At 40.6% G+C, this 27797-nt stretch overlaps 1 protein-coding gene across 9 annotated transcripts in view; it reads left to right on the top strand.

The window, feature by feature from the left end:
• Window positions 1-27797, top strand: part of hecw1a (HECT, C2 and WW domain containing E3 ubiquitin protein ligase 1a) — a 66493-nt gene that overhangs the window by 23496 nt on the left and 15200 nt on the right. For 6 of the 9 annotated variants that reach the window (XM_032551133.1, XM_032551136.1, XM_032551134.1 and 3 more), the window contains 13 exons: window positions 620-695; window positions 1280-1449; window positions 3297-3439; window positions 3574-3674; window positions 11481-12385; window positions 13662-14238; window positions 16889-16987; window positions 17912-18065; window positions 24469-24554; window positions 24957-25063; window positions 26264-26305; window positions 26540-26725; window positions 27134-27268. In XM_032551133.1, the coding sequence (XP_032407024.1) occupies window positions 620-695; window positions 1280-1449; window positions 3297-3439; window positions 3574-3674; window positions 11481-12385; window positions 13662-14238; window positions 16889-16987; window positions 17912-18065; window positions 24469-24554; window positions 24957-25063; window positions 26264-26305; window positions 26540-26725; window positions 27134-27268 (2781 nt within the window). The remainder of the gene's footprint in view (window positions 1-619; window positions 696-1279; window positions 1450-3296; window positions 3440-3573; window positions 3675-11480; window positions 12386-13661; window positions 14239-16888; window positions 16988-17911; window positions 18066-24468; window positions 24555-24956; window positions 25064-26263; window positions 26306-26539; window positions 26726-27133; window positions 27269-27797) is intronic. The other 3 variants (XM_032551135.1, XM_032551142.1, XM_032551139.1) reach the window with 2 other exon arrangements.

The following is a 27797-nucleotide window of genomic DNA, read 5'->3' as shown; positions in this document are numbered from 1 at the left end:
GTGACAAAAGAACCCAAAACAACACCTAAAGTACTGCAGACTTCACTTGCTTCAGTTAAGGTCAGAGGTCATGTCTCCACCATAAGAAAGAGACTGGGAAAAATGACTACATGGCAAAGTTCCAAGAAAAAAACACTGCTGAGCAAAAATGACACTAAAGCAGTTTTTCCAGAACGCATCTTGATTATCCAAAAACATTTTGGCAAAACTTTCTGTGGACTGATGAGAGTAAAGCTGAACCCTTTATAAGGTGTGTCCTGTTACATCTGGTGCAAAAGTAACACCACATTTCAGAAGAACGTCATACCAGCAGTGAAACACGGTGGTAGTCGTGCAATGGTCCAGAGCTGTTTTGCTGCTTCAGCACGTGGAAGACTTACTGTGATAAATCTAAGCATCTACCTACAGTATAGTGTTGATGTGTTTTTGTTTTGTTTTTTTGCTGGCTTTAGCAGGAATTGTTATTTTCTTGCTGTGTCCCACTTTCACCACTATTAAAGATTTATACATCAGGTATGAAAAGACAGAGCAGGTTCAGTGGAGCGGCAAGAACTGTGTATTTTCTTGTTCTTCACATACAGGAACAGGTCTTAACTCTTCCCATTTTGTGTGTCTTAAGGTATTAAAGCCTGTGGTTAGTCCTGAAGTGAACCATGGACTGGGCAATAGGAGACTCATTAACTTTTCTCTGTCAGGTAGACTGCTAATGTTGTTTAATGCCTGTTTTTCTCAACACAACATCCTCATCAGGCCTTTTCTTTTCTCTACAGCATGTATATTTTTGAACAGTTGAAAATGTGAAAAGGTTCCCCAAAATGTGTGTGGTTATATACACTGTAAAAGAAAATGTCTTTTACCAGCAGCTGTGGTTGCCAGTATTTTACTGTAGTAAACATGGCCATAGTGTATCAGACATTACAGTTGGATACACTTTTATAATATAATTTGTGCAAAACATTAGGTGTATACATACTTTTCTTAGAAACTATACACTCTAAATTCTAGTGTGTGACCCAGTTGTGTTTTCTATACCATAAATACTTAGACAGAAATCTTAAATTGAACTCTTGAGCAGAATCACGCTAAACCTTATTGAAACCATATTAAGTGTTAATATTTAAATTGCAGGTTAGCTCATACCAGTAAGTTCATAAGAGCCTAGTTGGCTGGTTTCTGGTCAGTTTATGGCTGAACACAGTCTGATCCTTCTTTTTTATTATATTATTATATCAAGAGATTACCCCTCTTTGTTTCTCTATCTGTGTGTCCGATGTGTCAGATGTTCAGGCTGTTGGACTGAAGAAAGGAATGTTCTTCAATCCTGACCCGTACCTGAAACTCTCCATCCAGCCTGGGAAGCACAGTATATTCCCCTCACTACCACACCACGGCCAGGAAAAACGCTCTAAAGTGGTGTGCAACACAGTCAACCCACAGTGGAGCTCAGAGGTTTTCACACACATGCACACGCCCTCATCTCTGACAGTGCTTAACTTATGTGTAAATAAAAGGTGTTTAAACAGTAACTTTTTAAAAATGTTATGACTATGTCAACCAGTGGCTAACTGGGACAAGGATTAAATCATAATGCATCAGTCAATCAATCAATCAATCAATCAATCAATCAATCAATCAATCAATTAATCAATCAATCAAATTTATCTGTACAGCCCATTTCAGCAACAAGGGAGTTCAAAGTGTTTTACATCATAGAAACGCAAGAATACATAGTCATAGTAAACGCCATCCTGTCTGCAGTTGAGAAAACCAGTAAACATTACATTTTGATGAATCCCATCACCAAAATCATAAATATACATCAAATAGATTGATGAATGTTTTACTTATTAAGATTCAAAAGCAACTCTAAACAGGTGGGGTCTTAGTCCAGATTTAAAGGAGATCAGTGTTTCAGCTGTTTCTGGAAGTTTGTTTGAGGATTTGTGGTGCATAGAAGCTGAATGCTGCTTCTCCACAGTTGGTTCTGGTTGTGGTGTTGCAGAGCAGAACCAGAACCAGAACTAGAAGACCTGAGAGGTCTGGAAGGTTGATACAACAACAGCAGGGGCCTCATGTATAAAGTGTGCGTATGCACAAAAAATGTGCGGCGCCACATTTTACGCACAAGCCGGCAGGTATAAAAATTTACGTTGCGTCAAAGTTTGCGTAAATATACTCACACTTTTTTCCTGGATTGAAAATGTGTGGCAGCCACGCAAACTTTTTCTGTGAACAATATCAAACTACAACGTGTCAACCCTCATCTTAATACACTAACATCTGACTCCATTCAGTTATTTAGACCAAGAAGCATCAAACCCGATGTTTCTTTTCATTATTTTTATATTTTATTGTTTAAACGTAAACGATGAAACTGAACAACAACATAACCTCAGACAATAACATAACACATTGTTGGAGAATTATCCGTTCTCCATGCTGAGTTCTTGATGTATGAAGTCAAAGAAGAGTCAGTGAGTTGAATTCATGAATTCCATTTATTAATACCAAAAATACAGCTGGCCCATTATGACCTGCTACCTTTATGAGCTAACAGTCAAAATAGCATCCCACAAGAGTTTCCCATTCCCTTTGTCTCTCTGAGCTATGCCCCAAAGAGGGCATTACCTAGTGTGTCATCCCTTACCCCAGCTCTCATTTACATTGTCTAACGTGATTTCCTTTAGGTTTAGCTTAGCTTTAGCTTCGCAACTAGCTAAAAGAGATAGAAGGAAAACACAGAATTATTTATCCTCAACAACACACACAAAATAAAGAAAATAAAAATAAAAGGATGTGAAAATACACTAGATCTGGTTATCAGGAAGGGTGTGAATATTTCCGATGTCTTAGTAACTGATGCTGCCCTGTCAGATCATTTCGCTGTTATCTTTCAAAGCACAATCAACCAATCAATCAAGGAATTTTGTGCATGTAAACATGACTACTGTCTCACACTTCATAAAGGGATTTTCTTTGGTATTTTTCTGTCTCTGAACTGTTGAGCAGCTAAGAACTCCACATCTACACATCTATATTGGTATATACATTTAAACCAAACCTCTAGCCTCTTTTGTCCTGGTAACCTTCACTGCCTTGCAAAAATATTCATATATTTTGGAAGTTCAAAATATTTTGCCATCCACAAACAGTATTTGTTGAGAATTTTTTGTGATAGATTGTAACTAACTTGTGCATAATTGTGACTCTTTTTGCAATAATAAAAATCTAACTTAAAACACATTTGAAAGACCATGTTGTAGGCAGTCCACCAACACTCTCATTGTTCCAAACAGAGATTCAACTTTGTGTCTCTGCCCACGGATGTCCTGGAAATTGAGGTAAAAGACAAGTTTGCCAAGAGTCGGCCAATCATCAAGCGCTTTCTGGGGAAGCTTTCTGTCCCTGTCCAGAGGCTGCTGGAAAAACACGCCATCGGGTAACATACAGCACTTCCCTCTGTTTAATGCTTTTTAATCTGAAGATAGCTGTCGCGGCTTGCGCATTATTGTTTATTTCAGTTTGTCATCTTTGTTTATCTCCAATACTCTTCTAATATTTGTCTGTGCACAGAGATCGTGTGGTGAGTTACTCTCTGGGTCGCAGGTTGCCAACAGATCATGTTTGCGGCCAGCTGTTGTTCCGCTTTGAGCTGACCTCTTCGATTCATCCAGGTACACATCATCCAGCAGCAGGCAGCATCTTTTAATATTGTTTATAATACAGTGTTGGATTTCATTGAAACTTTAAAGTGACCAACAACCTTGCCTAACAATCCAGATTTGTGGTTAAATGGTGTGTTTAAATACTGGTGGAAAGCTGGGTCATATGATTTTTGTTCGGAGTACAGTGTTTTCATCCTCTGAACATTTGTCACTGTGCTTGTGCCGAAGTGGCAAAGACGATATTGCGTTGGAAAACGGAATATTTCAGTATTTCTTTATAATACTCCAAAATTGTTTTTAGACATATCGTGCATTTTTGAGCGGTACAGATGAGATTACGTGGTCTGAAAAACGACCAGTGAGTGGCAGAATGGTTTGCTGGCTGGAAAAACAGGCTGTCAAACAAGATGGAGCTTCCCGTGGTCTGCCCTCAGAAATAAGTTAAACCTGCACGCTTTGCTCTCCAATTATAATGAGACATCGAGTAATTATAAATCATTTCAGATTACTTTTTATATATCTGGTAGTTTGATACTCTGTCCTCATATTTTTCTGTTAGTGGGAGCTAATGTTTATGTGAGCTATACTACTTTAGCTGTTGGTAGCTAAGTCCGTGTCAACGCTTATAGCAGTTAAGAGCCTATCTTCAGTCTTAACCCAGATTGATCTAGTTTCATGATGCCAACAAGCATGTCGGCAAAGTATCTTTAGGAAATTACCCTTCCTCCCCCCCTTACACAACCTACAGCATAATTATACAATTTTATTTTTTTATTTTTATTTTTTGCAGTGTTATGGATCATCTGCTCTTTATTTATCGCCAGGTGAAGGCAGTCAGAGAAAACCATCTGTGATAGCAGTGCATGAATATGGTTAAAATAACTTTGGCCTGCACCAAATAATGGCAAGATAGTTCACGTCTTACTGCATGCTGGTAAACGCAAAACTTGAGTTTGTGTGTTTGCTTTCATGTTTCGCATTATTTATTATACCTCTGTACTATCAATACCTTTATCGACATGCATCCAGGTGCACAACTGCATACTTTCTGAGGTGTAGGCGAACATGTAATGGGCGCGCCCCTCCCCTACCGACCCAACGACATAAACTTGTACAACTCATCTTTAATTAAAGTATCAATAATAATAAATGTACATATATCTGAATAAATTGCTGCTTACAGGGCAATTAAAAAAGAATGAAACAAAAAACAGGGCAATATTTCAACATTTAATATATTTGAGCCAAAGAGCCATTTCTGTTAGTCTGTGTCTAGGACCGCCTATGGGCTGCAGGTCTGAGGCATTTTGTTGACATGTTTTCTATCATTCTTATAGCTTGACAGGAAGCCTGATCCAGACTGGCAACCCACATTAATTAAATGGTTAAATAATACTGACCAAAAAACATTGTATTTATAAAAGATATAAACATTCTTCCTCCACAATCCTAACAAACATTTTTAATGTTCTCTTCACAATATTTATTTATTTACTATTAATTTATGTGTATGATTTGTTCTTTAAATTGCCATTTATATTATTTTTCGGTCTCAAGAAATGACTGAGGGATGAAGAGACTGATGTCTAGTTCTTTAGGTTCTAACGGGTCTGCGGTTCCTCCCCTGACAGATTCTATCTGATATCAAACAACCCACTGTGCGCCACTGAATATCCCCGACCCATTTTTTTAATGCCCCTATTAAACGTCACTGTGATTGTTTAGCCTGCAATGTGTGTCTTTCCACTACCATCTGTATTTTTGCCAGAGGTTTTGCTTCTAAGGACGGTGTAGTATCAGGTGGACGTTTTAAAAAGACATGGGTTGATAGCAGCTCAGCACAGCTGCATAGTGTCCATCTCTAAGCAACTGTGACAACAGCGTCAGTTGGTGAGGGTTGGGGAGAGGGGTCCTATTTAGGTCCCGCAACGGCAATTTATTTGACCTTAATATTTCCCGTGTTTTGGTCGTTATTATTACAATTATTGTTGAGATGTGTGTTATAGGTGTGTCTATCAGACATTTATAGCAATACGGAATAAATCGCATCCCGTATTGGTTCATACAGGGCGGAGACAACAACAACCACCTGTCATTTTAGGCTAGCTTAAGCTAACCTGAATATTTACAACTCTCTTGTTGATACACTGACATTACTTATCTACTGTCTTTCAACCACTTTGAAAAGCTTTTCTTTGTCTCTCCAACATCTTTACTCCCCTTCCGTTTCCTGTTTTGTGCCCCGGAGTTTTTTTCTGCCGCTCCATCTTCAGCTCCCTGTTATCAAGTGCACTACTACAATTCAAATTTAAAAGAAAAAAAAAACACGCAGGGACACGTGCCCAAGCAACCTGTATGGGAGGGGAGAGCGGCAGCCAGGAGGGGAGGGGCGCCTAATCAGTGCTGTTCCTCTGTTATTGATCATTTCATACACAAACAGCTGTTAAGTACATAAAATGCTAATTAGAAAAAAAATTCCCCACATCGTTTTTGTGCCTCCTCTAGTGCAGCGCCCCTATGTGTTGCATACAGTGCATACCCACTTTTTGCGGCACTGCATGCATCTCTGTATATAGATTTACTTTGTGTTTGGGTAAAATGCATCACAAAAAACAGATATTTAACTACAGTTAATTTTTTTAAATAAATCCTTAATCAGATATTTCCAAATGGACACTACCCTTAATATGATGATAAAGATGGATGTTGGTCACTATCAACGAAACCATATGTTGGTGCTTCAGCAGTAACGAAGGTAGACATGGACCTGCAGGAACATCATCTGCAGCTGACCTTATTCACCAGAAGAAACTGAAAGGTACTTTCCTTATTTATGTTGACTTCTCAGTGTAAATAATGATTTAGTCTAATGTTCACAGAGCCTCCAGAATCTTCAAATTAAACTGTATTTGTGTCTGGATCTGTGTGAAATCTGCAAAAACCCCATTTTATCGGCCCCCTCATCTGCAAACTGTTTGTCTTCATTGCACGTTGATTAATTTAAATGCTAAAATATATTCAGATGATTCAGATTTTCACAGGACAGCAAATTTCTTTTTTAATTGATATTTTGACACAATTAATAGCTAATAAATGTATAATTAAAAAAATAAATATTTTATGCATTTATTTAAAGCACCACTGCAAAAATAGGCTTCACAGTAAAACATTTAATGCATACATATTTGATCATCATAAGAAAAAATTCTATATGTACATTGTGAAGATAGAAGCAATTTTTAGGTTCAATAATGTTCTGTCACAGTCAGGTTTATCTGTTGTACAGGAAAATAAACATACATTTTCTAACACTAACTGTCTATTTGTACTTTTCTTTGCATCTTCAGACAATCTGCAACAGCTGAGATTCTTGGAGGTTCAACACCAAAACCTGAAGCTTCAAACTGAACCGTCCACCAGATCAGGGCTCCTGCCTTCAAAACAACTACAGTAGTTAACCTGCTCTGTTGGAAGACATTATGGTTTATCCTTAATCTGTAGAGACTGGCCTTGGTCATTTTTGAATTCACAGCCTTATGGTGTTTTCTTTTGTTAACTGATTATAGTAAATATTTGAACATCCCTGTAAGTTTAAAGACATTTAATTGTTTACTTTAGATAGCTGTGAAAACTTTGTAAAACTTTGAGCCTATTTTGTTAAAGATTCAACAGATTAGGGCGCTCTTAAATATTCTATCTGTCCTTTGTGTGCAGTGAAGTGAAAATTAAAGTTAATTCAGGAAACACTTTTGTCATCTTCTTCTTTCTACAGTATAAATCGAACAATACCTCTTTTAATATTATACATTTGACATCAAACTTTCTCTCTGCCATATTGCAGTGGTCAAACTAGGGCAAATGTTTGTAACTGACTTTCAACAAAAGGGAACCAAAATGGTTTTAAAGTAAAGACACTATGCAAGCTCTTTATCTACCTCACCACAGGTAATGTTTCCACATGCTGCACTGTATGCAAGCAAATGTGATTCAATTGAGTGAAAGTTGAAAAGCAGGGCTTCTGTTCCAGTTCAGGGTTGGTGTTGTCCAACTTTTAGATGTCTCTGCTTTAAAACATCTGAGTCAAATCATGAGGTCATTAGCAAGACAATTGAGAACTTGACTGTATTAAGCAGCCATTTAATTCAGGTGGGTTGGACTAGGAACATATGTAAATGTTGCAGGACAGCAGACATTGATGCCTGGATCTGAGGATCCTTATTAGAGGGCCAGATGTTCGTGCCACCGCTCCATTGGATCCGAGGGTTGATGAGATTTGAAAGATCCTGATCCTCCAATAAGGAAAATAACATAAGACCTGATCCATCAATCAGCCACTCTGTCCTGTGTAGAGGTAAATAAAGATGTTACTTATACATATAGAAATTCAATCAATTAGAATTGAAAACCAATTTATTTCACTTAATTATATTCACTTGAACCATGTCCCTTGGGGAGCCCTCTGGGGGGTTCTCCGGGAGTGTGGGGTACCGGGCCCTTTGATACGGGCTGTCAAGTCCCTGTATGACCGGTGTCAGAGTCTGGTCCGCATTGTTGGCAGTAAGCCGGGAGTAAAACCCACGATGACCGCGTCGAGGACTCAAGGCCTTCAAACATGTGTCACACTATCCCCTACGCCACCCTGGCACGCCCCGTAGAGATAATTTTAATGGATCAAATATACTCTCTTAAACTTCGCTTAAGTGTTGACACTGAAAATGCACGGACTTAGCTACCAACAGCTAAAGTAGTATAGCTCACATTAACATTAGCTCCCACTAACAGAAAAATATGAGGACAGAGTATCAAACTACCAGATATATAAAAAGTAATCTGAAATGATTTATAATTACTCGATGTCTCATTATAATCGGCGAACAAAGTGTGCAGATTTAACTTATTTCTGAGGGCAGACCACCGGAAGCTCCATTTTGTTTGACAGCCTGTTTATCCAGCCAGCAAACCATTCCTCCACCAACTGGTCGTTTCTCAGACCACATAATCTCATCTGTACCGCTCAAAAATGCACAATATGTCTATAAACAATTTTGGAGTATTATAAATAAGTACTGAAATATTCCGTTTTCCAACGAAATAACTTCTTTGCCACTTTGGCACAAGCACAGTGACAAACGTTCAGAGAATGAAGACACTGTACTCTTAACAAAAATCATATGACCCAGCTTTCCACCAGCATTTAAACGCACCACTTAAGCACAAGGGACCAGACAAAGCACAGCCTGAAGACCCCAATGATGGGTAAAAACATTGGATTTCGTGTTCCCGGACGTGGGTCACCGGGGCCCCACTCTGAAGCCAGGCCTAGAGGGGGGGCACGATGGCGAGCGTCTGGTGGCTGGGCTTTTTCCCATGGAGCCCGGCCGGGCTTAGCCCGAAGAGGAAACATGGGTCCCCCCTCCCATGGGCCCACCACCTGTGAGAGGAGCCAAAGGGGTTGGGTGCATTGTGAGATGGGTGGCGGTCGAGGGAGGGGACCCTGGCGGTCTGATCCTCGGTTGCAGAAGCTGGCTCTTGGGACGTGGAATGTCACCTCTTTGGTGGGGAAGGAGCCGGAGCTAGTGTGTGAGGTTGAGAGGTTCCGGCTAGAAATAGTTGGTCTCACCTCGACGCATGGCTCTGGTTCTGGAACCAGTCTCCTTGAGAGGGGCTGGACATACTTCCACTCTGGAGTTGCCCAAGGTGAAAGGCGTCGGGCAGGCGTGGGCATACTTGTTGCTCCCCATCTCGACGCCTGTACGTTGGGGTTTACCCCGGTGAATGAGAGGAGAGGGTAGCCTCCCTCCGCCTACGGGTGGGGGGACAGGTACTGACTGTCGTTTGTGCTTACGGGCCAAACGGCAGTTCAGATTACCCACCCTTCTTCGAGTCCCTAGAGGGGGTACTGGAGAGTGCCCCTCCAGGGGACTCCCTTGTTCTGCTGGGGGACTTCAACGCTCATGTGGGCAATGACAGTGAGACCTGGAGGGGCGTGGTTGGGAGGAACGGCCCCCCCGATCTGAACTCGAGTGCTGTTCTGTTGTTTGACTTCTGTGCTCGTCACGGATTGTCCATAACGAACACCATGTTCAAGCATAAGGGTGTCCACACGTGCACTTGGCACCAGGACACCCTAGGAAGCAGTTCGATGATTGTCATCGTTTCATTGGATCTGCGGCTGTATGTCATGGACACTCGGGTGAGTTGGCTCCGGTGGTGGGGGAGGATGCCGGTCAGACCTGGCAGGCCCAAACATGTTGTGAGGGTCTGCTGGGAACGTCTGGCGGAATCCCCTGTGAGACGGAGCTTTAACTCCCATATCCGGCAGAACTTCAAACACGTTCCGAGGGAGGTGGGGGACATTGAGTCTGAGTGGACCCATGTTCCGTGCCTCCATTGTCGAGGCGGCTCATCTAAGCTGTGGCCGCAAGGTTGTCTGTGCCCGTCGTGGCGGCAACCCTATAACCAGTTGGTTGACATCTTCGGTGAGGGATGCTGTCAGGCTGAAGAAGGAGTCCTATCGGGCCTTTTTGGCCTGAGGGACTCCGGAAGCAGCTGATGGGTACCGGTGGGCGAAACGGCATGTGGCTCGGGTGGTTGCTGAGGCAAAAACTCGGGCGTGGGAGGAGTTTGGAGAGGCTTCGAGGCGATTCTGGTCGACCATCCGGCATCTCAGGAGGGGGAAACAGCGCAGCACCAACACTGTTTATAGTGGGGATGGTGTGCTGCTGACCTCAACTCGGGATGTTGTTGGGCCGGTGGGCAGAATACTTTGAAGATCTCCTCAATCCCACCAACATGCCTTCCATTGAGGAAGCTGAGTCTGGGGACTCTTGGTTGGGCTCCCCAATCTCTGGGGACGAGGTCGCCGAGGTGGTTAAAAAGCTCCTCGGTGGCAGGGCCCCGAGGGTGGATGAGATCCACCCGGAGTTCCTTAAATCTCTGGATATTGTAGGGTTGTGTTGGCTGACGAGGCTCTGCAATATCGCCTGGACATCGGGGGCAGTTCCCCTGGATTGGCAGACTGGGGTGGTGGTTCCACTGTTCAAAAAGGGAACCACCCTTTTTGAACAGGGTGGTTCAAAATGGGTGGTCACACTCCCCCTATAATTGGGGGAGTGTGACCCCCCAATTATAGGGGGGTCACACTCTTAAGCCTCCCTGGAAAGGTCTATTCAGGGGTCCTGGAGAGGAGGGTCCGTCGGATAGTCGAACATCGGATTCAGGAAGAGCAGTGTAGTTTGTGAGGGTGTAGTTAAAAAGTTTGTATGTAGAAATTTAATGTTTGTAGAAATCGTAATTGTGTATGTGTACTTTTATTTTGTATTCGTAATTTCTTCAAATGTGTGACCCCATATTTACAAGTACATGGAGTTACGCACAAATATTCTTTTTACGATTTACAAATCATGTTTCACAGATACAACTATCCAAAGTTACACACAAAGATGCTTATACGAGTTACAAGTCCATGATTACACACGCACAAGTATTTTGAGACTATTTTCACTCCATAGGATGCCCACTCTATAATAAAGAAGCCCCTTCTCTAGTCCTGTACGCTAAAATGAAATTTGCTGAGAGATTTTAAAACTGCAATTTCAACCGCATGTTGATTGGAAATAAATCACCAATTCAATCAGTTATGCTGTCACCAACACAGAAGATGTCCCTGCCACTTATAAAAGAGATCATGTGTCTCTGAACACCTCAAAGTATAACAGCGTGTGATGAGGATATGCAAACTTTTGACTATCGATGCAGCTCTGATTAATCAACGTCTAAATGTACATTTAATTAACTGTTTTATTCTGCCTGCAGATGATGAGGAGGTTTCTCTGGTCATGGAGCCAGCTTGCAATGAGGTGGAAACTCCTGCTGAAGGGAACCATGCAGCTGATGCACCAGATGACGACACACTGAGTGTGAGCCTCGATATGCCGGATCTCCCTCTGGATGCTCCTCTGGACACCAACACCTCAATGGCAGGAGCACAGAGCCAGGACGTCCATTTTACTGTTTGGCAAGAAGACAACAGTGCTGCAGAGGTGGAACCAGGAAGAGTGGAGCAGCAGAGCACAGTTAGGAATGAGACCTCAGCTTCACAGCCTGAGGGAGAGCCAGGGGATGGGGCCTCACCTGAACGGCAGGAGGGCAATGGAGAAGAGGAGCAGGGAGGGGAAACTGGAGAGGAGAGCAAAGAGGCTGAGGGTGCAGCCCACCCTGAGTCAAACTCAGACTGCCATACAGAGGCAGAGACAAATGGAGGGGCCACTGGTGCTGCTGTATTGGCTCCATCTGTGGAGGCGGCCCCAACACAGGAAGAATGTGTAGACTCTGCCCCAGGAGCTTCACAGGAGCCCAATGAGAAAGGAGAAAGCAGCTGTGAACCCTTCTCCTGCCAGTCTCTGTTCTCCAACTGCAACTTCCAAGCTTCATCACGGCGTAAAGCACGGCCCTGCTCCCTGCCTGTGTCAGAGCTGGAGACGGTGATCGCCTCGGCGTGCGGGGAGCTAGAGACGCCAAGATCCCACTACATCCGGATTCACCACCTCCTGCACAGCCTCCCATCAGCCAGACCTCCCAGCCAGGAAGAGGAGGGGGAGGTCACCAACTCCACTGTGGACTCCAATGCTACAACCTCCCCAACCCTGAAGAGCTCTAAAGAGGAGGAAGAGGTGGAAGAGGAGGAAGAAGAGGAGGACACAACACAGTCCCCATCTCAGGTGAATTTGGATGAAGTTATATTTAAAGGAGAGCTCAGGAAAGCAACACGCAAAAGCCCCTATTGGACTTCAGTGCTGGGCCCAGACTGAGCAGAAGAACAGCATGTGTTGTTATGTTGAGAGGGTGGAGTAGTAGATGGCAGGGAGGGGCCGCCCAAGTGAACGATGCTGCCACGTGGGGGATTGCATCAGCCTAGGTTGCCATACTGGGGGGCAAAGGATAGGAGGTCCTAGTTGAGGGTAAGGGGATGTTTATAGCTATTCATATGTGTGTGCATGTATGCATTTGTAAGTAACCCCTCCCCCCCCTTCACCTCCTCGGCCATGGTTCTTGATAGGTGATAGAGCGTTTATCAACAGCCTCAGTAGAGCTCTGATGCAGGTCCATAGATGTCATGGGAAAGGGAACGGTAATGGGAGCAGAGCGTCTTGTTTACATAATATCATGCAGAATTTGAGATAGCCATCCATTCAAGGCTTACACAGGGGGAGCCAGTTCAGATAACAATTGTTTTGGGTCAGACTGGCTACATTAATTTTCCATCTGCCTTAAAGTTTCACTGATGTATTTCAGTGGTGACTCTCAAACAGCCAAATTTGTAGTTAGTCCAGCCGAGCCAAGCTTGTAACCTCACGAGAGGTGCGTTCCTTCCTGCCGGCGAGTTTCAGGTACCACAGCTGGTCTGGGACTCTCAGCAAGAATCGCTTCCAGTTTGCAATTCTGCTGACAGTGTCTGAGTCTGAGTTTGTAGCCTGGCAGCTTATCAATGGTCCCAATAGTTGCCGACATGACACTTCTCGATATGCTAGCTAACTGTAAAATCCAAAAAGCAGAAATCCAATTATATAGCCATCTTCAACATCCTTGGCTGACAATATGGACAGATGGTCTTGCACTTCCCCCAGGAATCCTTAATGTATCCAACAGCATGTGTCACGTTGGGGCAAGAGGGCTCTCCTTTGCCCACTCTTCTTGTCGAGAAAATTAGATCAATTGCATTGAGAGATCAGCTGTCCAGATCCATAATTTGCAATTTTAAAGGTATGCAAAGAGAGGCTCCAAAAGAAAGACAGCACAGAACACAGAGCCAAAACAGGGCAGACGAGGGAGGTAGAGAGTACAGAAAAAAGTGTCTGCCTTCACCAAGAGCACGTTGCTTACATATACAGTAGTGTAAGTAACGTGATAACATGGAATTGTTCAAGCAGTACACCTATCTTCACAGTGTTTTCTTATACTGTGAAATTCCTTCAGGCTATATTTCTGTTCTTGTAGGTCCCAGAGTGTCCAGTCTCATTCTGCCGGCGCTCTCTGCCCCGTAGCCTTTCCATTGAGCGCCTGTCTGAGTTGAACCAGCTGCTGGAAGGTGAAGGAGGACGAGGAGGACATGCAGTAACAAGAACGATCTCTCCATCCTACTTAGATAGTGAAGAGGGGGATTCTAACTTTGAAGGAGGGCCCAGGATGTGTAGCAGGACCCATAGACCTCCGGGCGAGATCGAGTGTGAGTTCTGTGACACGTCCTGTTACAGCACCTCCTGCTACAGCACCTCCTGCTACAGCACCTCCTGCTACAGCAACTCAGGTTACGAGGGGAGGGGCCGCTTTTGCAGCCACAACCGCCTGTCATCAGTGGACAGCAACCGGCTCTCCGGCAGCACCGTCTTCTCCTCCCAGGATGAAGAGGAAGATGAGGAGAGCGCCTTTGAGTCTGTTCCCAACCCGGTCCAGAATAACTCTCAGGATCCGGGTGGGGATGGGGGAGAGAGGAGGACTGGAAGATGGAACGAGGCTAGAAGAAGGGAGCAGGGAGAGCCAGCAGAGGCCGGACCCAGTGATAAGAACTGCATCGGTGAGACTAAACATGAGCTTCCTGTCACCTTTCTCTACTTTATTCAGAGCCCAGAGTGCAGCATCACTCTCTGGAAATGATACCGCTAAACATCTCCATGACAATGACTTTCAGCTTTTTAGTTCATCCTGTGAAAGTTCATTAGCATTAGATTAAGTAATACAATATCAGCCTGTAATAAAAATTTTACCACCATAGCTTTTAAAGTTTTTCATATCTTGCAATCTGCATATTTCCCTCATGCAGATCATAGAAAATTATATAAGTTGAAAATATTCAAACTGTGCTTACTCTGAGATTGCTTGCAGAAAATGACGTTTGTGTGCTTGCAAAATGGAAAAAGAATCTGCAAATAAAGAGCAAACCAGGACATAAAAACCCAATTTAGAATAAATTAATAAATGAAATGAATTGTGAGTTAATAAAATAATAAATTTTAAATAAATAAACAATATGAAAAAGCTTTGATAAAGAATAAATAAGAAAAAAAGGAAACTGATAAAACAATAAGATTGGAAATAAAATGGAAAATTAAATAATGGTGATAATGTTAAATAAATTTTGCTGAAAGCAAAACAGTGTAATTTATATGATTAGACAGCCTGACTGTATAATCGAATAAGTTGGGAAAGGTTTTCTGATGCAATTTTTGACACATTGCTTTATCAACCCATTTATTTATTTATTTTATATTGTTATTGCTAACTATGTCAGGAGCCATCCCCCATGGTAGATGAAGATGTCGTGTTAAAATGAATTAACTTTTCCATTGTCTAATTCATTATAAAAGGCAATAAAAGAAATCTGTTTTGCATTTGCACATTTTGTGTTTATTTTGTATTTTGTTTCAACTGATGAACGATCTTGGTCAGTTGACGTATGTTACAGGTGAATGTATGGACTGCTGGGCTGTATTGAATTGCCCTTTGAAGTTGATGAAGCTGTCTGAATCTGAATTAGAATTAAACAGAGGGGGCAAGTGAGAGATTTTATAGTGGCTGTTTCCCTGCAGATTGTAGTGAACAGCAGCAACAAAAGAAAAATCGTATCAAACCAAAATATCATATTAACTTTCTGTTCTCTAGAAAAAAATATTTTTGTAGTGTGGTTTACGGTTTTACACTGTAGATCAGGAAAATCTGTAAATTTGTAACTTTTGTTGACTTTGGCTGCTGGCAATATTAAAGGCATTTTTCTATGGATTTTGCAATTTTTAAGATTTTTACAATAAATTTCTCTGTTTTCTACATTTCATAACTGTAAAAATAATTTCAAATTTATGTTTCTTGAGTTATGGTAATTCATTGAATCTTCCGTGGTAATATAATTTTTTACAGTCTGTAATTGTTGGTATTTTACAATTTTAAGCGTACATTTTATTTATTTATTTATTTTACTATGTAGTTTTCAAGCGTATCCTCTGCAGAAAGTTGAAATATTAACAAAACTGGAGAGTAGTAGGAGAATGTTGCAGAGTGAGGAAGGGTAGAGTGGTCATTATATGACCACATTATACTCTACACATTTTCCTGCTGCTTGCAGCAGGAAAATGTGCCTGCTGCCTGTGTGTTTATGCCCCTCCATTTCCTCTGTGTTTCACTCTTTATTCTTCTCATCATACATTCTCCTACAACATTGCAGTTGAAATATTAACAAAACTGGAGAGTAGTAGGAGAATGTTGCAGAGTGAGGAAGAGTAGAGTGGTCATTATATCCTCCAGCAGCCTAAGTCAATGCAAAGATAGTTCAGGATGGCTAAGCCAGTCTAACTATTAGCGTTATCAAAAGGCTTTAAGCCTAGTATTAAAAGAATTCAACGTGTCTGCCTCACATTCTAAGTCTGGGAACTGGTTCCACTGGAGAGGAGCCTGATAAAGGATCTGTTCACATTCTACTTTTGTAACTTCTTCATTGGTAAACCTGCAGTCTGAGAGTAAAGGGTTCTGTTAGTAACACTAACTGTTCAGTTTCTTTGTGTGGGTTAAAAGTGGGGCTGTTAACCTCACTGTACCTCTAAGTTTGTGGTTTAAGAGCTCTTGTTCTGCAGGAAAACTGCTATGTTTCTGCTTATGGTCATGCATCTTCTCATCATTATTGGAAGGCTTCTTGAGTGCTATAATCATCAGATTGTATGAATTACATTTCCATCAGCTTGCTTAATTGTCCCATTTTCCCCCAGTCTGAGTACTGTCATTCCCATAGGGTTAGGGTTAACCTAACCCCTAACCCTAGCCCAGATCACATATTCTCATAGAAATAATATTATAGGGGCACTTGGGAAAGCTAATAGTTTCAGTGGCTATTTTGTCACCATATTCAGTGATAATGGAGGAAGGAGTTTCTTGAGTTAAGATCTTCATGACTTCCAAAATACAGACCCAATCCAAATGCATCTCAGAGGTATTTTGAAGGGCAGTTTGTTACAGCTTTGGATCATTTCAAAGCTTCAATACATATTTTCTTCAGGTGTTTGAGAGCAGAATTGAAGATGCAGACCAAAAACGCAGATCAAAAATGGATACATTTACATAATTGTAATAAACTTGTCCCACCTTTCATTAACAACATTGAACAAGAAAATATATAATATTTTAAATAACTAATTTATTAATAGTAATCCCCAACCATGTGTCTCTCTGATGTTCTGTAGGCTCAGATCTCTCCCCTCCTGTTGGCCATCTTCCAGTACTGCGACCCAGCCATGACCCAAACCATTTTCCTGCTGCCACTGACCCAGCCTTACCTCCAAGTAAGAACCCAGAGCTCCCATTCTTACTCTGGAGTCTTATCCTAAATTCCTGGTATGCTGGAAAATGTGCCTGCTGCCTGTGTGTTTATGCCCCTCCATTTTCTCTGTGTTTCACTCTTTATCCTTCTCATCATACTGTACATTCTCCTACAACATTGCAAACAGCTTCATTCTGCTCACTGCTTGGAAAAGTTACTGGTCTAATTAAGGAGTTTGCAAATGTCTGGATCCTGAATTAAATGTGACCATAAAAGCAAAACTGTAATGCAAAAGGGCATTTGTCACTCAAGTTCGTCTCAGTGGTGAGGTGACTTTGTGTACAGAATAACTCAGCTTATTGCTGTAAACATGTAGATTTGTGTTATGGCCAAAGACTTAAATTTAGGTACAGTCTTTGTAAGAAATTTTCTCCTGTTTCAGTGGGGCAAGCCTTTCTCCTGCCAACCATTTGAATCAAGTTTCTACCAAACAAATAGACTATTTAAACCTTTATTTAAACAGAAGCTGGAACTTTAAAGGGAGAAAGACCAGAAACCAAATTGTTTTTGAATTTACAATGATATCTTATAGACTTAATGGAAATAAATAAATCTTTGAAAACTCAAACTTAAGCTTGAGATTTTAGCTGCATTTGGCAGGATGTCGGACTGAATTAACATTGTTCCTCAAAAGTTCAAATAAATGCAACTGTTAACATAATCTGTTTTACTTGAAGCCAAGTTAGGAATAAGTTCTAAATGTTACAAAGCTCTCAATCCAGAGTAGTCAAGTCATTGAACCAAAGCTTTTTTGGTTGGTTGTCTTCAAAGTTTGTGATGTTTAGGAACATCAGTATTCCAGTCCAGCTTAGTAGAAGGGGTTCCAGAACCAACAACTGGATTTAAATGAGGCTGTCTGCTTTCTCTGCCTTCTCTGTTCCCTCAGACTGGGAAGCTCGTGTTGACAGCCATGGCAGGGTCTTCTATGTCGATCATGTCAACAGGACCACAACTTGGCAGAGACCAAGCCATGGTGCCAAGTGCAACCATGGCATCCCTCGCTCGGGTTCTACACAGCAAATGGAGCAACTCAACCGGAGGTACACTGGGCAAAATTCATGCTCTGTTCTGCTTAAATGATATGCGTGTTAACATATAAGATGACATCCTAAACTGTAAGTAAGAAAAAAAGGTTTTTAGGCCTGAGAGAAATTTTCACAAACTTTGCTGCTTCATTGTGTGTTTTTTTTGTATGATGTTTTTAAAGCATTCTTTGAAAAAAAAAAACTTCAAGTACATTTCTTGTGTTTTTATTATTATAATATTGTGTTTTTTCTTAAAAACACAATATTAGTTTAGCACCATTCCCATACGGTCTTAGCTGAGGTGTCCAAGATGTCATGTTCACCTATTTAGGGAAATAATAGATTCAAACCAGGAAGAGCAGACAGAGGGTTTAGAATATGGCTGAATAAAGGCTTAAATAAAATATGGGACCTTTATAGTGAAGGAGTTTTGATGTCCTTTGAACAACTGGTAAATAAATACAGTCTGCCCCAAAAGCATTTTTTAACTATCTACAGATTAGAAACTTTGTTACTGCCTCATAGAAATCTACTGCCGAACCTCCGCTTTCTACCATAGAGGACATAGCCGTTCACCATAATCAGAGTAGAGGCCTACTTTCCAAATTTTGTAATATTTTACTTTTAGCCTCAAAAGAAAATAGTATCTCATATTTACAAGCATGGAAAACTGATCTACAAACGGAAATCTCTGAGGATAAATGGAATAACTTATGTCTATTGGCACAAACTCAAACTGTTAACACAAGGTTTAAACTTGTGTGTGTGTTTTTTTTGGGTGGCGGGAGGGATTGTACTGTATGTTTCTTAATTCTCATCTTTTTTTGTATGTCTGTATAGCATAAAATTCTAATAAAAATATTTGAAAAGAAAAAGAAAAGTAGCCTCATTTTCACCCTTCTTCACAACAGGTCAGTGTTGTGCCAGAATTATCTGTGAACAAAAAGTAACATTTTTTTGTCTATTATTTTCAACTTGTCCCACCTGAAATTTTACCTGATTGGATTTTTCTCTTGCTATATTATTTTCATATCATTGTTCATCCCAAAAAAATCTCAATCATTTTTTGAAAAAAATAGTTTAATCAACGTAGTGATCGTTTATACAGAAACATTTTATACTTAAGAAGCAAACCCTTAGTCAGGAGACGGCTCTGCCACCTGCTGTATTCTCTTCATAAGCCTGAAGCTTTTTTCACAGCAGTTTGTTGCTGTGAGATTTGCTGTATGTGAGAGGCTGTAAAATTCAGCTTGATTTAAAGCGGAACTCACAATATACTCAAGGGGGATCTGTCACAGGAATCAGCTAAATTATGTTACACCATTTAATTTGATAAGAAAATAGATATCCAACCACTCAATATGAAATTTGTTGATTTTTAGCAACAATGATTTATTTTTAAAAAATCACAATACTAAGAGATAACTAGAAAATTCCTGAAGAAATTTAACCGGGGCCTGCCAAAGTGTGCCCGTCGGTTTGGACCCAGCGTTCTGATGCTAGAAATTAGCATCAATGCTAGAGAAAGCTACAATTAATCAATAGCATGTGGAGAATCACAAGAATGTTAAGTAAGCTGGATGTGCACCATTCATTATGATAAAGTAAGTTTAGCAGCTACAATAAGCAAAAATGCTAATGTTACCGTCATTGCTGTCAGTAGCATGTGGGACATCACTAGGATGTTTTCTATAATGGACTTACTCCATTCAATATACTAAACATGTCTAAAAAGTAAAATAAATAGCTAATAGCTTATTAAAGCTAAAATGCTAATGCTAATGAACTGCCTTGCTGCGCAAGGTAGTTCCCTAACCTGAGAGAAACAGATAATGCAGAATAATATTATTGCACCGCCTACGGCGGTGCACTAACCTAAGGGGCATATTGAGGCTTTTATTTTGAAATTTGAAGTAAGCTTCATATTAAATGCCCACACTATTCCATTGTGTAACAGTGCTTTGGATAAACCAGTCACATAAAGCCAAAAAGAGCAATTCCATTATGTAAAAATTGTCAAAGCTTTTATTTTGAAATTTTTGTTAAGCTTAATTTCAAAGGGCCAAACTAATCCCATGTATATTAGTCATTGGGTTAAATCAGTTATATAATGCTCAAAAGAGCAATAATGTCATGTAAAAATTGTCAAGGCTTTTATTTTGGAATTTTTGTTAAACTTCATTTCAAAGGGCCAAACTAATCCCATGTGTAATAGCCATTGGGTTAAATCAGTTATATAATGCTCAAAACACAAGTAGTTGATGTAAAAATATTAAAGGCTTTTATTTTGAAATTTTCTGTATGCTTCATTTCAAAAGGCCAAACTAATCCCATGTGTAAGAGTCATTTGGTTAAATCAGTTATATAAAGCTCAAAAGAGCAAATACCTGATGTAAAAATTGTCAAGACTTTTATTGTGAAATTTTCATTAAGCTTAATTTTAAATTGCCACACTAAATCCATGTGTAACAATGGTTGGATAAAATCAGTTATATAATGCCCAAAACACAAGTAGTTCTAAAGGCCAGCTCAGTCCTCCTGTGTAGTAACTGACAGTTCCACCATGTTGTAGTTCTGACATTCAGCTCAGACCTCTTTTGTAGGCACTCAGTGTCCGCCATGTTGTAGTTCTAACCTTCAGTCATTGTAGTTCTAAAGAGCAGCTCAGCTGTCATGTGAGTGAGACAGAGAGGGAGAGACAGAATTGTAACTGTTTGAAGCAGTTAGTTTTTCTGATCAAAGCAGGCTGAACATATCTTTCTCTAAATGCTGTCAAGAGCATGTGGGATATCATTAGAATGTTGTATGTAATTGACTTACTCCACTCAGTATATTAAACATGGCTAATAAGTAAGAAAATAACTAATAGCTTATTTAAGGTAAAAGGCTAATGCTAATGAACTGCCTTGCTGCGCAAGGCAGTTCCCTAACCTGAGAGAAAAATATAATGCATGCTAATATTATTGCACCGCCTACGGGGGTGCATTAACCTGAGGGGGATATTGAGGCTTTTATTTTGAAAAAAAACCTAAGCTTCATATTAAATGATCACACTAATTAACATGTCTAACAGTGTTTGGGTTAAATCCGTTATTTACTGGCCAAAACAGCCAATAGCTCTAAATGGCAGCTCAGCCCTCTGTTTTAACTGAGTGTTAATTAGAACTACAGTGATGCGTATTTGTAGTCCTAACCAGCAGCCAATCCCCTCCTGTGTTCCATTGCTATGGTTATCAATCCTCTGCTAACTGTCATGTGTGTGTGACACAGAAAGGTGGACAAAAAATTCTATCTTTGTGAGACACCCCATTGGTTTATATGGAAAAAGCAGCCTGAACAACTCCTTGCCGTTCAGGAACCGAGAGACGTATTGGAAAACCGTTTGAAGCATATGAGAGGGCTATTTGTCGTCTCCCATAGTACCGCGATTCATATTTGTAGCTCACTCACAGTAATTGCAGTGATGAGACAAAAATAGTGTGTGCAGAGCTCAGAAATTTTTCAGAAATACATGGAAGTGAATCTGGGAGAGCGTCAGTTATCCTGGCGCATGATTTCGCTCTGAAGCACCTTGACAGAAAACCGTAAGCCCTAGAGAAATTTCGAAAACATTTTACCGGAGCAGGCATGCGTATCGATGTTATGACCGAGTTTGATACCAATTGGGCGATATTTGTGGGCGTGAGGGCGATTTCAAAATTAATTTGGGGTCAAAAATTCTCTTCATTTCTCACTCTAAAAAAGCGGCAGTTGGTGTCAGTTAGGCAGTTGGAAATTTGGCTCGTTTGACGCTTTTTACGTCGCCATCGTAAGTCCGATTCCTTATAAAAATAATAGCTCCCTTCTCAGCATCGAGCCGCACGTTTTGATACCACTTTTGTGGGGGTGCACGCAGCGGTACGAGCCGCATTAACGGTGATGGAAGAAAAATAAATAAAGATATAAAGAGACATTCTATTGGGTGTAGAATAATAGGTGCCTGCCATGCAATGCATGGAGGCAGTACTGACTTGCGAAGCAAGTCAGTACTGTTCTCCTTATGCATTGCTATGGGCAGGCCCCAATAATAGTTCTTCTGATAAATAGATCAGTAACCAAAAATCCCTCAAAAAATAATTATAGGCTAGATTTAAATCACTCAGTTTATATAAGCAAAAAAACCTAAATAATTAAATGTCCAAAAATTCCCATTCTTTTTTGAGGAGAATAATGTCCTCAAAGGAGTTCCATATCCTCAAACTAGAAAATTTCTGAAGAAATTTAACCGGGGCCTGCCAAAGCGTGCCCGTCGGTTTGGGCCCGGCGTTGTCATGCTAGAAATTAGCATCAATGCTAAAGAACGCTGCAATGTAATCAGTAGCATGTGGAGAATCACAAGAACGTTAAGTAAGGTGGCCGTGCACCATTCAGTATAATTTAAAATTTTTGTCAAGGCTTTTATTTTGAAATTTTTGTAAAACTTCATTTCAAAGGGCCAAACTAAATCCATGTATAACAGTCATTGGATAAAATCAGTTATATAATGCTGAAAAGAGCAATAATCTCATGTAAAAATTGTCAAGGCTTTTACTTTGAAATTATTATTATGCTTCATTTCAAAGGTCCAAACTAATCCCATGTATAACAGTCATTGGGTTAAATCAATTATAATGCTCAACAGAGCAATTACCTGATTTAAAAATATTCAAGGCTTTTATTTTGAAATTTTCAGTATGCTTAATTTTAAAGTTCCAAACTAATCCCATGTGTAACAGTTACTGAGTTAAATCAGTTATATACAGCCCATAGCAGCAAGTAGTTCTAAAGGCCAGTTCAGTCCTGATCTGTTTCAACTGAGCGTTCCACTATAGATAGAACTACAGTGATGCGTATTTGTAGTCCTAATCAGCAGCCAATAGCCTCTTGAGTTCCGTTGCTATGGTAAATAAGTTTCTCACCAAGGTGTGAACTGTTAGTGACAGAGCCTCAGACAGCCTAGAAAATCCTGTCGCATGACTTTGCTCTGAAGCACCGTGACAGAAAACCGTACGATCTAGATAAATTTCGAAAACATTTTACCGGAGCAGACATGCGTATCAATGTCAGGACCGATTTTGATACCAATCGTGCGATATTTGTGGGCGTGATGGCGATTTCAAAATTATTTTGGGGTGAAAAATTGTCTTCATTTCTCACTCTAGCAGAGGGGCACTCAGGAAGATTCACACTCTAATTTTAGGAAAAATGAGAAACTTTGGGTTGCTTAGAGACAAATTGTGGACAAACCGTAATTGGTATCGACGAGCCGTCTTCACTTTCGAAGAGATCACAGACGTATCTACAAAATGAAATTTGAATGGCATTTCTACGTGAATTCGTGACGACACAGAGAATCCTCAAAAATAGAGTATTTCTAGGATTTTTCCCATTGACTTATAATGGGGTTTTTTTCATAGTTTTTTGCGAATTATGTCGCCATGTTAACCCCGAATCCCACCAAAAGTAATAGCTCCAATGGCGTGAATTTTCTGCACGTTTTGATACCTCATTTGTAGGTGTGCACCCAGCGGTATGAGCCGCATTAACGGTTACGGATGAAAAATAAAGAATTGGGAGAATAGCAATAGGTTCCTGCCATTGCTTTGCATGGCAGGCCCCAAAAACAAAACAAAGTCTTGGAAGTATTTCTCCTTTTTAATCCAAAGTCCCAATCCAAAATGAAAAATCCAAAACGTCAACCCCCCCCCCCCCTCCAAAAAAGTTGAAAAAGAGTGGTACCACCAAAAATGCCCAAAAAGAAATGTAAAGTCCTGATCTCACCGGGAGCATCTTTCTTCCCCCTCAGTGGCGTCCACTTGCACCGGGCGGCGTTTCATGGGTGCAAGCTCCAATCCAGTTTCTAAATGCACGATCTGTGGCGCTGGGGTGAACTTTGATTGCTGTTTTATGTCTTTTCTTTGATTTTTTACTTGTTTTAAACATTCAAGTGAAATCTTCCGCTGCACAGATCTGACGGTGTGCGTCTTCCTCTTCGGTTGCACCAACGCACATGCCCCCTTTTTATTTACTAATTTCAACCACACCTAAAACCAGCATGATGCTGCCCAAAATCAGTTTTAAACAGTGGAAATAATTATATAATTTTAACAATGAAACAACAGCAACTCTTCTACAAAACAGTTTGATACATTTACTCTTTAATGTATTTATTCAGAAAAAAAAACAAACATGATGGTTATGTTACAAGGCTACCATTTTTTCTCTGAAGTGCTAACTCCACTTATCTTCTGGTGTTTCTTATTTTAGGTGAACTGCCCAAAATGTCTCCCCTGAGCCCCCTCACCCACCTGCATTTTGGTCTTGTAATTCACCACTTCTTCATATGCAGTGCACATTTCATTCTTTCTGCTTCTGACATGAAGCTATGATTTTCTTATAGATACCAGAACATCCAGAGGACCATGGCCACAGAGGAGGATAGTGGGAGTCGGAGTTCAGATGGTGAATTGGAGCCTGTTCAGACAGGTACCTCTTTCACAAACCTGTTTCACCAGCAGTTTAACTGCTGATGAAACCCTTTGAAATTTAAAGTTTGAATCGCCAAATCTAACTCATTCAGAATTAACTAACCCTGATAGACATTAAAATCCCTTGGCCTATTGGAAGTTGAAACCAAAGCAACATTTAGTGCTTTTACTAACTTAAGTAGTTCAATGTTTGCTATTGAGTTCAGAAGTAAAGTGTCACTAAAGGAAAGTTGTGTTGAAGAATTATAGCAACTGTCAGTTTTGGCTTCTAAATCAGCAGACCGTTTGGGGTTAGGATTATTTTGATTTGCTTATTGCTTACCAGAAACATGTACCAAACACAGTGCAGCCATCATTCTTGATCATTACTAAAGAATAATAGTTCTCTTTTTGTTTGCAGCCCCTTCCTCCCCGGTCAATCATCAGAAGATCACATATCTCCTTCAGTCACCGGCTGTCAAGTTCATCTCACACCCTGAATTTTTCACTGTGTTGCACAGCAACTATGTGAGTGCTTCTTACAAGAACACACACGCACACAGCTATTTGTGGAAATGAAATGAACACCATCTTTGAACTCATCAACAGGGATGTTCAGCCATAACTCACAACATCATGTTTGGAAAAACTTAAAACTTAAAACAAAAGCCACCTTAGGAATAGCTAAAGCTGAACTTAGTAGTTAAAAATATTCCATCAGTAACTTCACACTTTTTTGTCTTTGAATTAGTTTTCTTTAAGTCTTGAGGTAATTTTGCTCCACAAGCAGAAGATAATCATTAAGACCAGATCAGTATAGGTTTATAACAGTGGTGTACCTGGCTATTTGAAACATTCAGTGGAATAAAGTTTGATATCTGTGTTTTGGTTATCCTCTGTTTAGAACTCTTTAAGTAGACGTTTATATTCATGCTCTTTTTTGAAGTCTGTTTACGCAGCAAGTCTGTTTCCTCTCCTCATGTTTTTTTAAAATAAATCTTAATGAGTAAGTGGCAAGTATGCAAGAAACAAATGAGTTATGCAGTTACATGAACAAACAATTAATATTGTTTGTTCATGAAGTAGGGTTGTTAATACACCAAAAATTCACATGAATTGTTTTGAAAGCCTCACTTTCTCCAGCCATGATTCAGTGCAGCAAATTATATTAATTTTGTACCCAGAATGCTTTGCTGTGGTGAATATAGAGCTTTCGCATTATCTTCTGCCAAATACCATGTTAGTATTGACCCTATACAATGATTTCACTTAATCCCGCAAGGCACCAGGTCTTCTTAAGTGAGGAACGGAGGGACTGAGATCATTTTCCCTAGTTGTTTTTGTTAATACAGTCATGGCTTCTACTTGTTCAAGTGGAGCTAATTTGTCTGTGGAAGCAGCACACCTAGTTGGTGTCATTGATGGTGGTTTTCACTAAAGTTGGAAATAGCAAGCTTATGAAAAGTGTTCACTGCATATATGGAATTACACCCAGGCCTACCAGTCTTTATGATTGAAGACTGCCATCTATTACCGCAGTATCTTTCCTCATTAAAATGACAAATTTGGTTTTCATCATTGTCTGTTTGTGTAGTTAACCGCACAGCACACTATGACAATTTTTACAGTGAAATCAACTAAATAAAAGAGATATTAGGCTACCAGCTGTCTGTTTTAGACAAGCCTCATATGAGCGCATGTTGGATGTTTTTATGTCTGTCATGGCAGAGTGGGCCGTGTTCCAAAGAGCATGACGTCACGTGCAAAAAGGTCAGTAGTGTGTTAGCAGATCTAATGTTTATGACCAGTGCAGTAGGGTTACAATAACTAACTAATAACTAGTTATCAGTGACCACCATTGGTTTTTTGTATATCTACATCTGATTTTACAAAGCAAAAAATTATCCAACACAGGTAGTGATCACACAACTAATTATAGAATAGGAAACATATAACTTTCCTTACAGTCACTTTCTTAGTACTTCTTACTGGTTTCCTCCACAGGCAGCTTACCGCATGTTCACCAGCAGCAGCTGTGTGAAGCACATGATCCTGAAGGTGCGTCGTGATGCCAGAAACTTTGAGCGCTATCAGCATAATAGGGACCTGGTGGTCTTCCTTAACAAGTTTGCAGACACACAGCTGGAGCTGCCAAGAGGCTGGGAAATCAAGACTGACCCACAAGGAAAGGTAGACTACCCCCTCTCAGATTTCAGATTTTTGCCTTACTGTTACACTTTAATGTTTGAGATCATCAAGTACGTTTCAACATCCAACAAACATAGCCCAAATGTGAAGCACTGTTTTGTATTGATTTCATTTATTTAGGGAAAAAGCTTTCCTTACACGATAGGAAACAGTAATTGCCTCCTTTGTTAAATTATTAATGGACTACAAAAAGTATGTTTGATGGGTTGTACAGTGGTGCAGATGGACTGTTGCCTTGCAGCAAGAAGGTTTGAGTCCCAGCCTGAGTCTTTCTGCATAGCTTTTGTATGTTCTGTGTACACCGGCTTCCTCCCACAGGGTTAGGGTTAACCTTCACCCATCATCTAGGAACAGTTTCACTTGCAAGATTTCTGCCTTTTATTTCTCTAGTCTTTCTTTGTGGATCACAACAGCCGAGCCACAACCTTCATTGACCCTCGGATCCCACTGCAGAATGGTCGACTGCCAGGCCACCTGGCCCACAAACAGCACCTGCAGAGACTCCGTAGTTACAGCGCTGGAGAGGTACACAGCCAACACACGTCTATCTGTCTGTGTATCTCAGCACCTTCCCTAGGAGAAACAGAGTTATCCAAAAAGGAACTGTAGCTCCTCCTCTGTCTGCATTAACCATTGAAAAGTGCAAGATATAAGTTTACTTCACTAAATTAGGTTTACACAAGCAGCCAATCTGTAATGGTCACCTGGAGACAGACTCCACATGCCTTGCTGCTCTCATGTCCTTCAGATGGTTCAGCAAAAAGATGTCTTGACCCAGTCATGTGGTGACAGACCACATGACCCCATATTGAGGTTACATGACTGCATCATAGGGTCATCAAAGACCCCATGATCATTTCTTGAGGACTTTGATAATACTAGAGCGTTTGAAGCAGGAAGGAATCGCTCCCAGCTGGGTGTAGTATATTGGAGGAGCAGCTTATCTACAGCTAAGGAGGAGGATCAGGTTAGATCAGTTCATTAGGAAGTCCATCTCTGTGCTAGCGTCACACTATATAACCAACACTCAAACAATCTCGATAAGTCTATTTGA

The sequence above is a fragment of the Xiphophorus hellerii genome, chromosome 21 (genome assembly GCF_003331165.1).
Source record: "Xiphophorus hellerii strain 12219 chromosome 21, Xiphophorus_hellerii-4.1, whole genome shotgun sequence".
NCBI classification, from domain to species: domain Eukaryota; kingdom Metazoa; phylum Chordata; class Actinopteri; order Cyprinodontiformes; family Poeciliidae; genus Xiphophorus; species Xiphophorus hellerii.
This window is presented reverse-complemented; position numbering and strand designations above follow the sequence as displayed.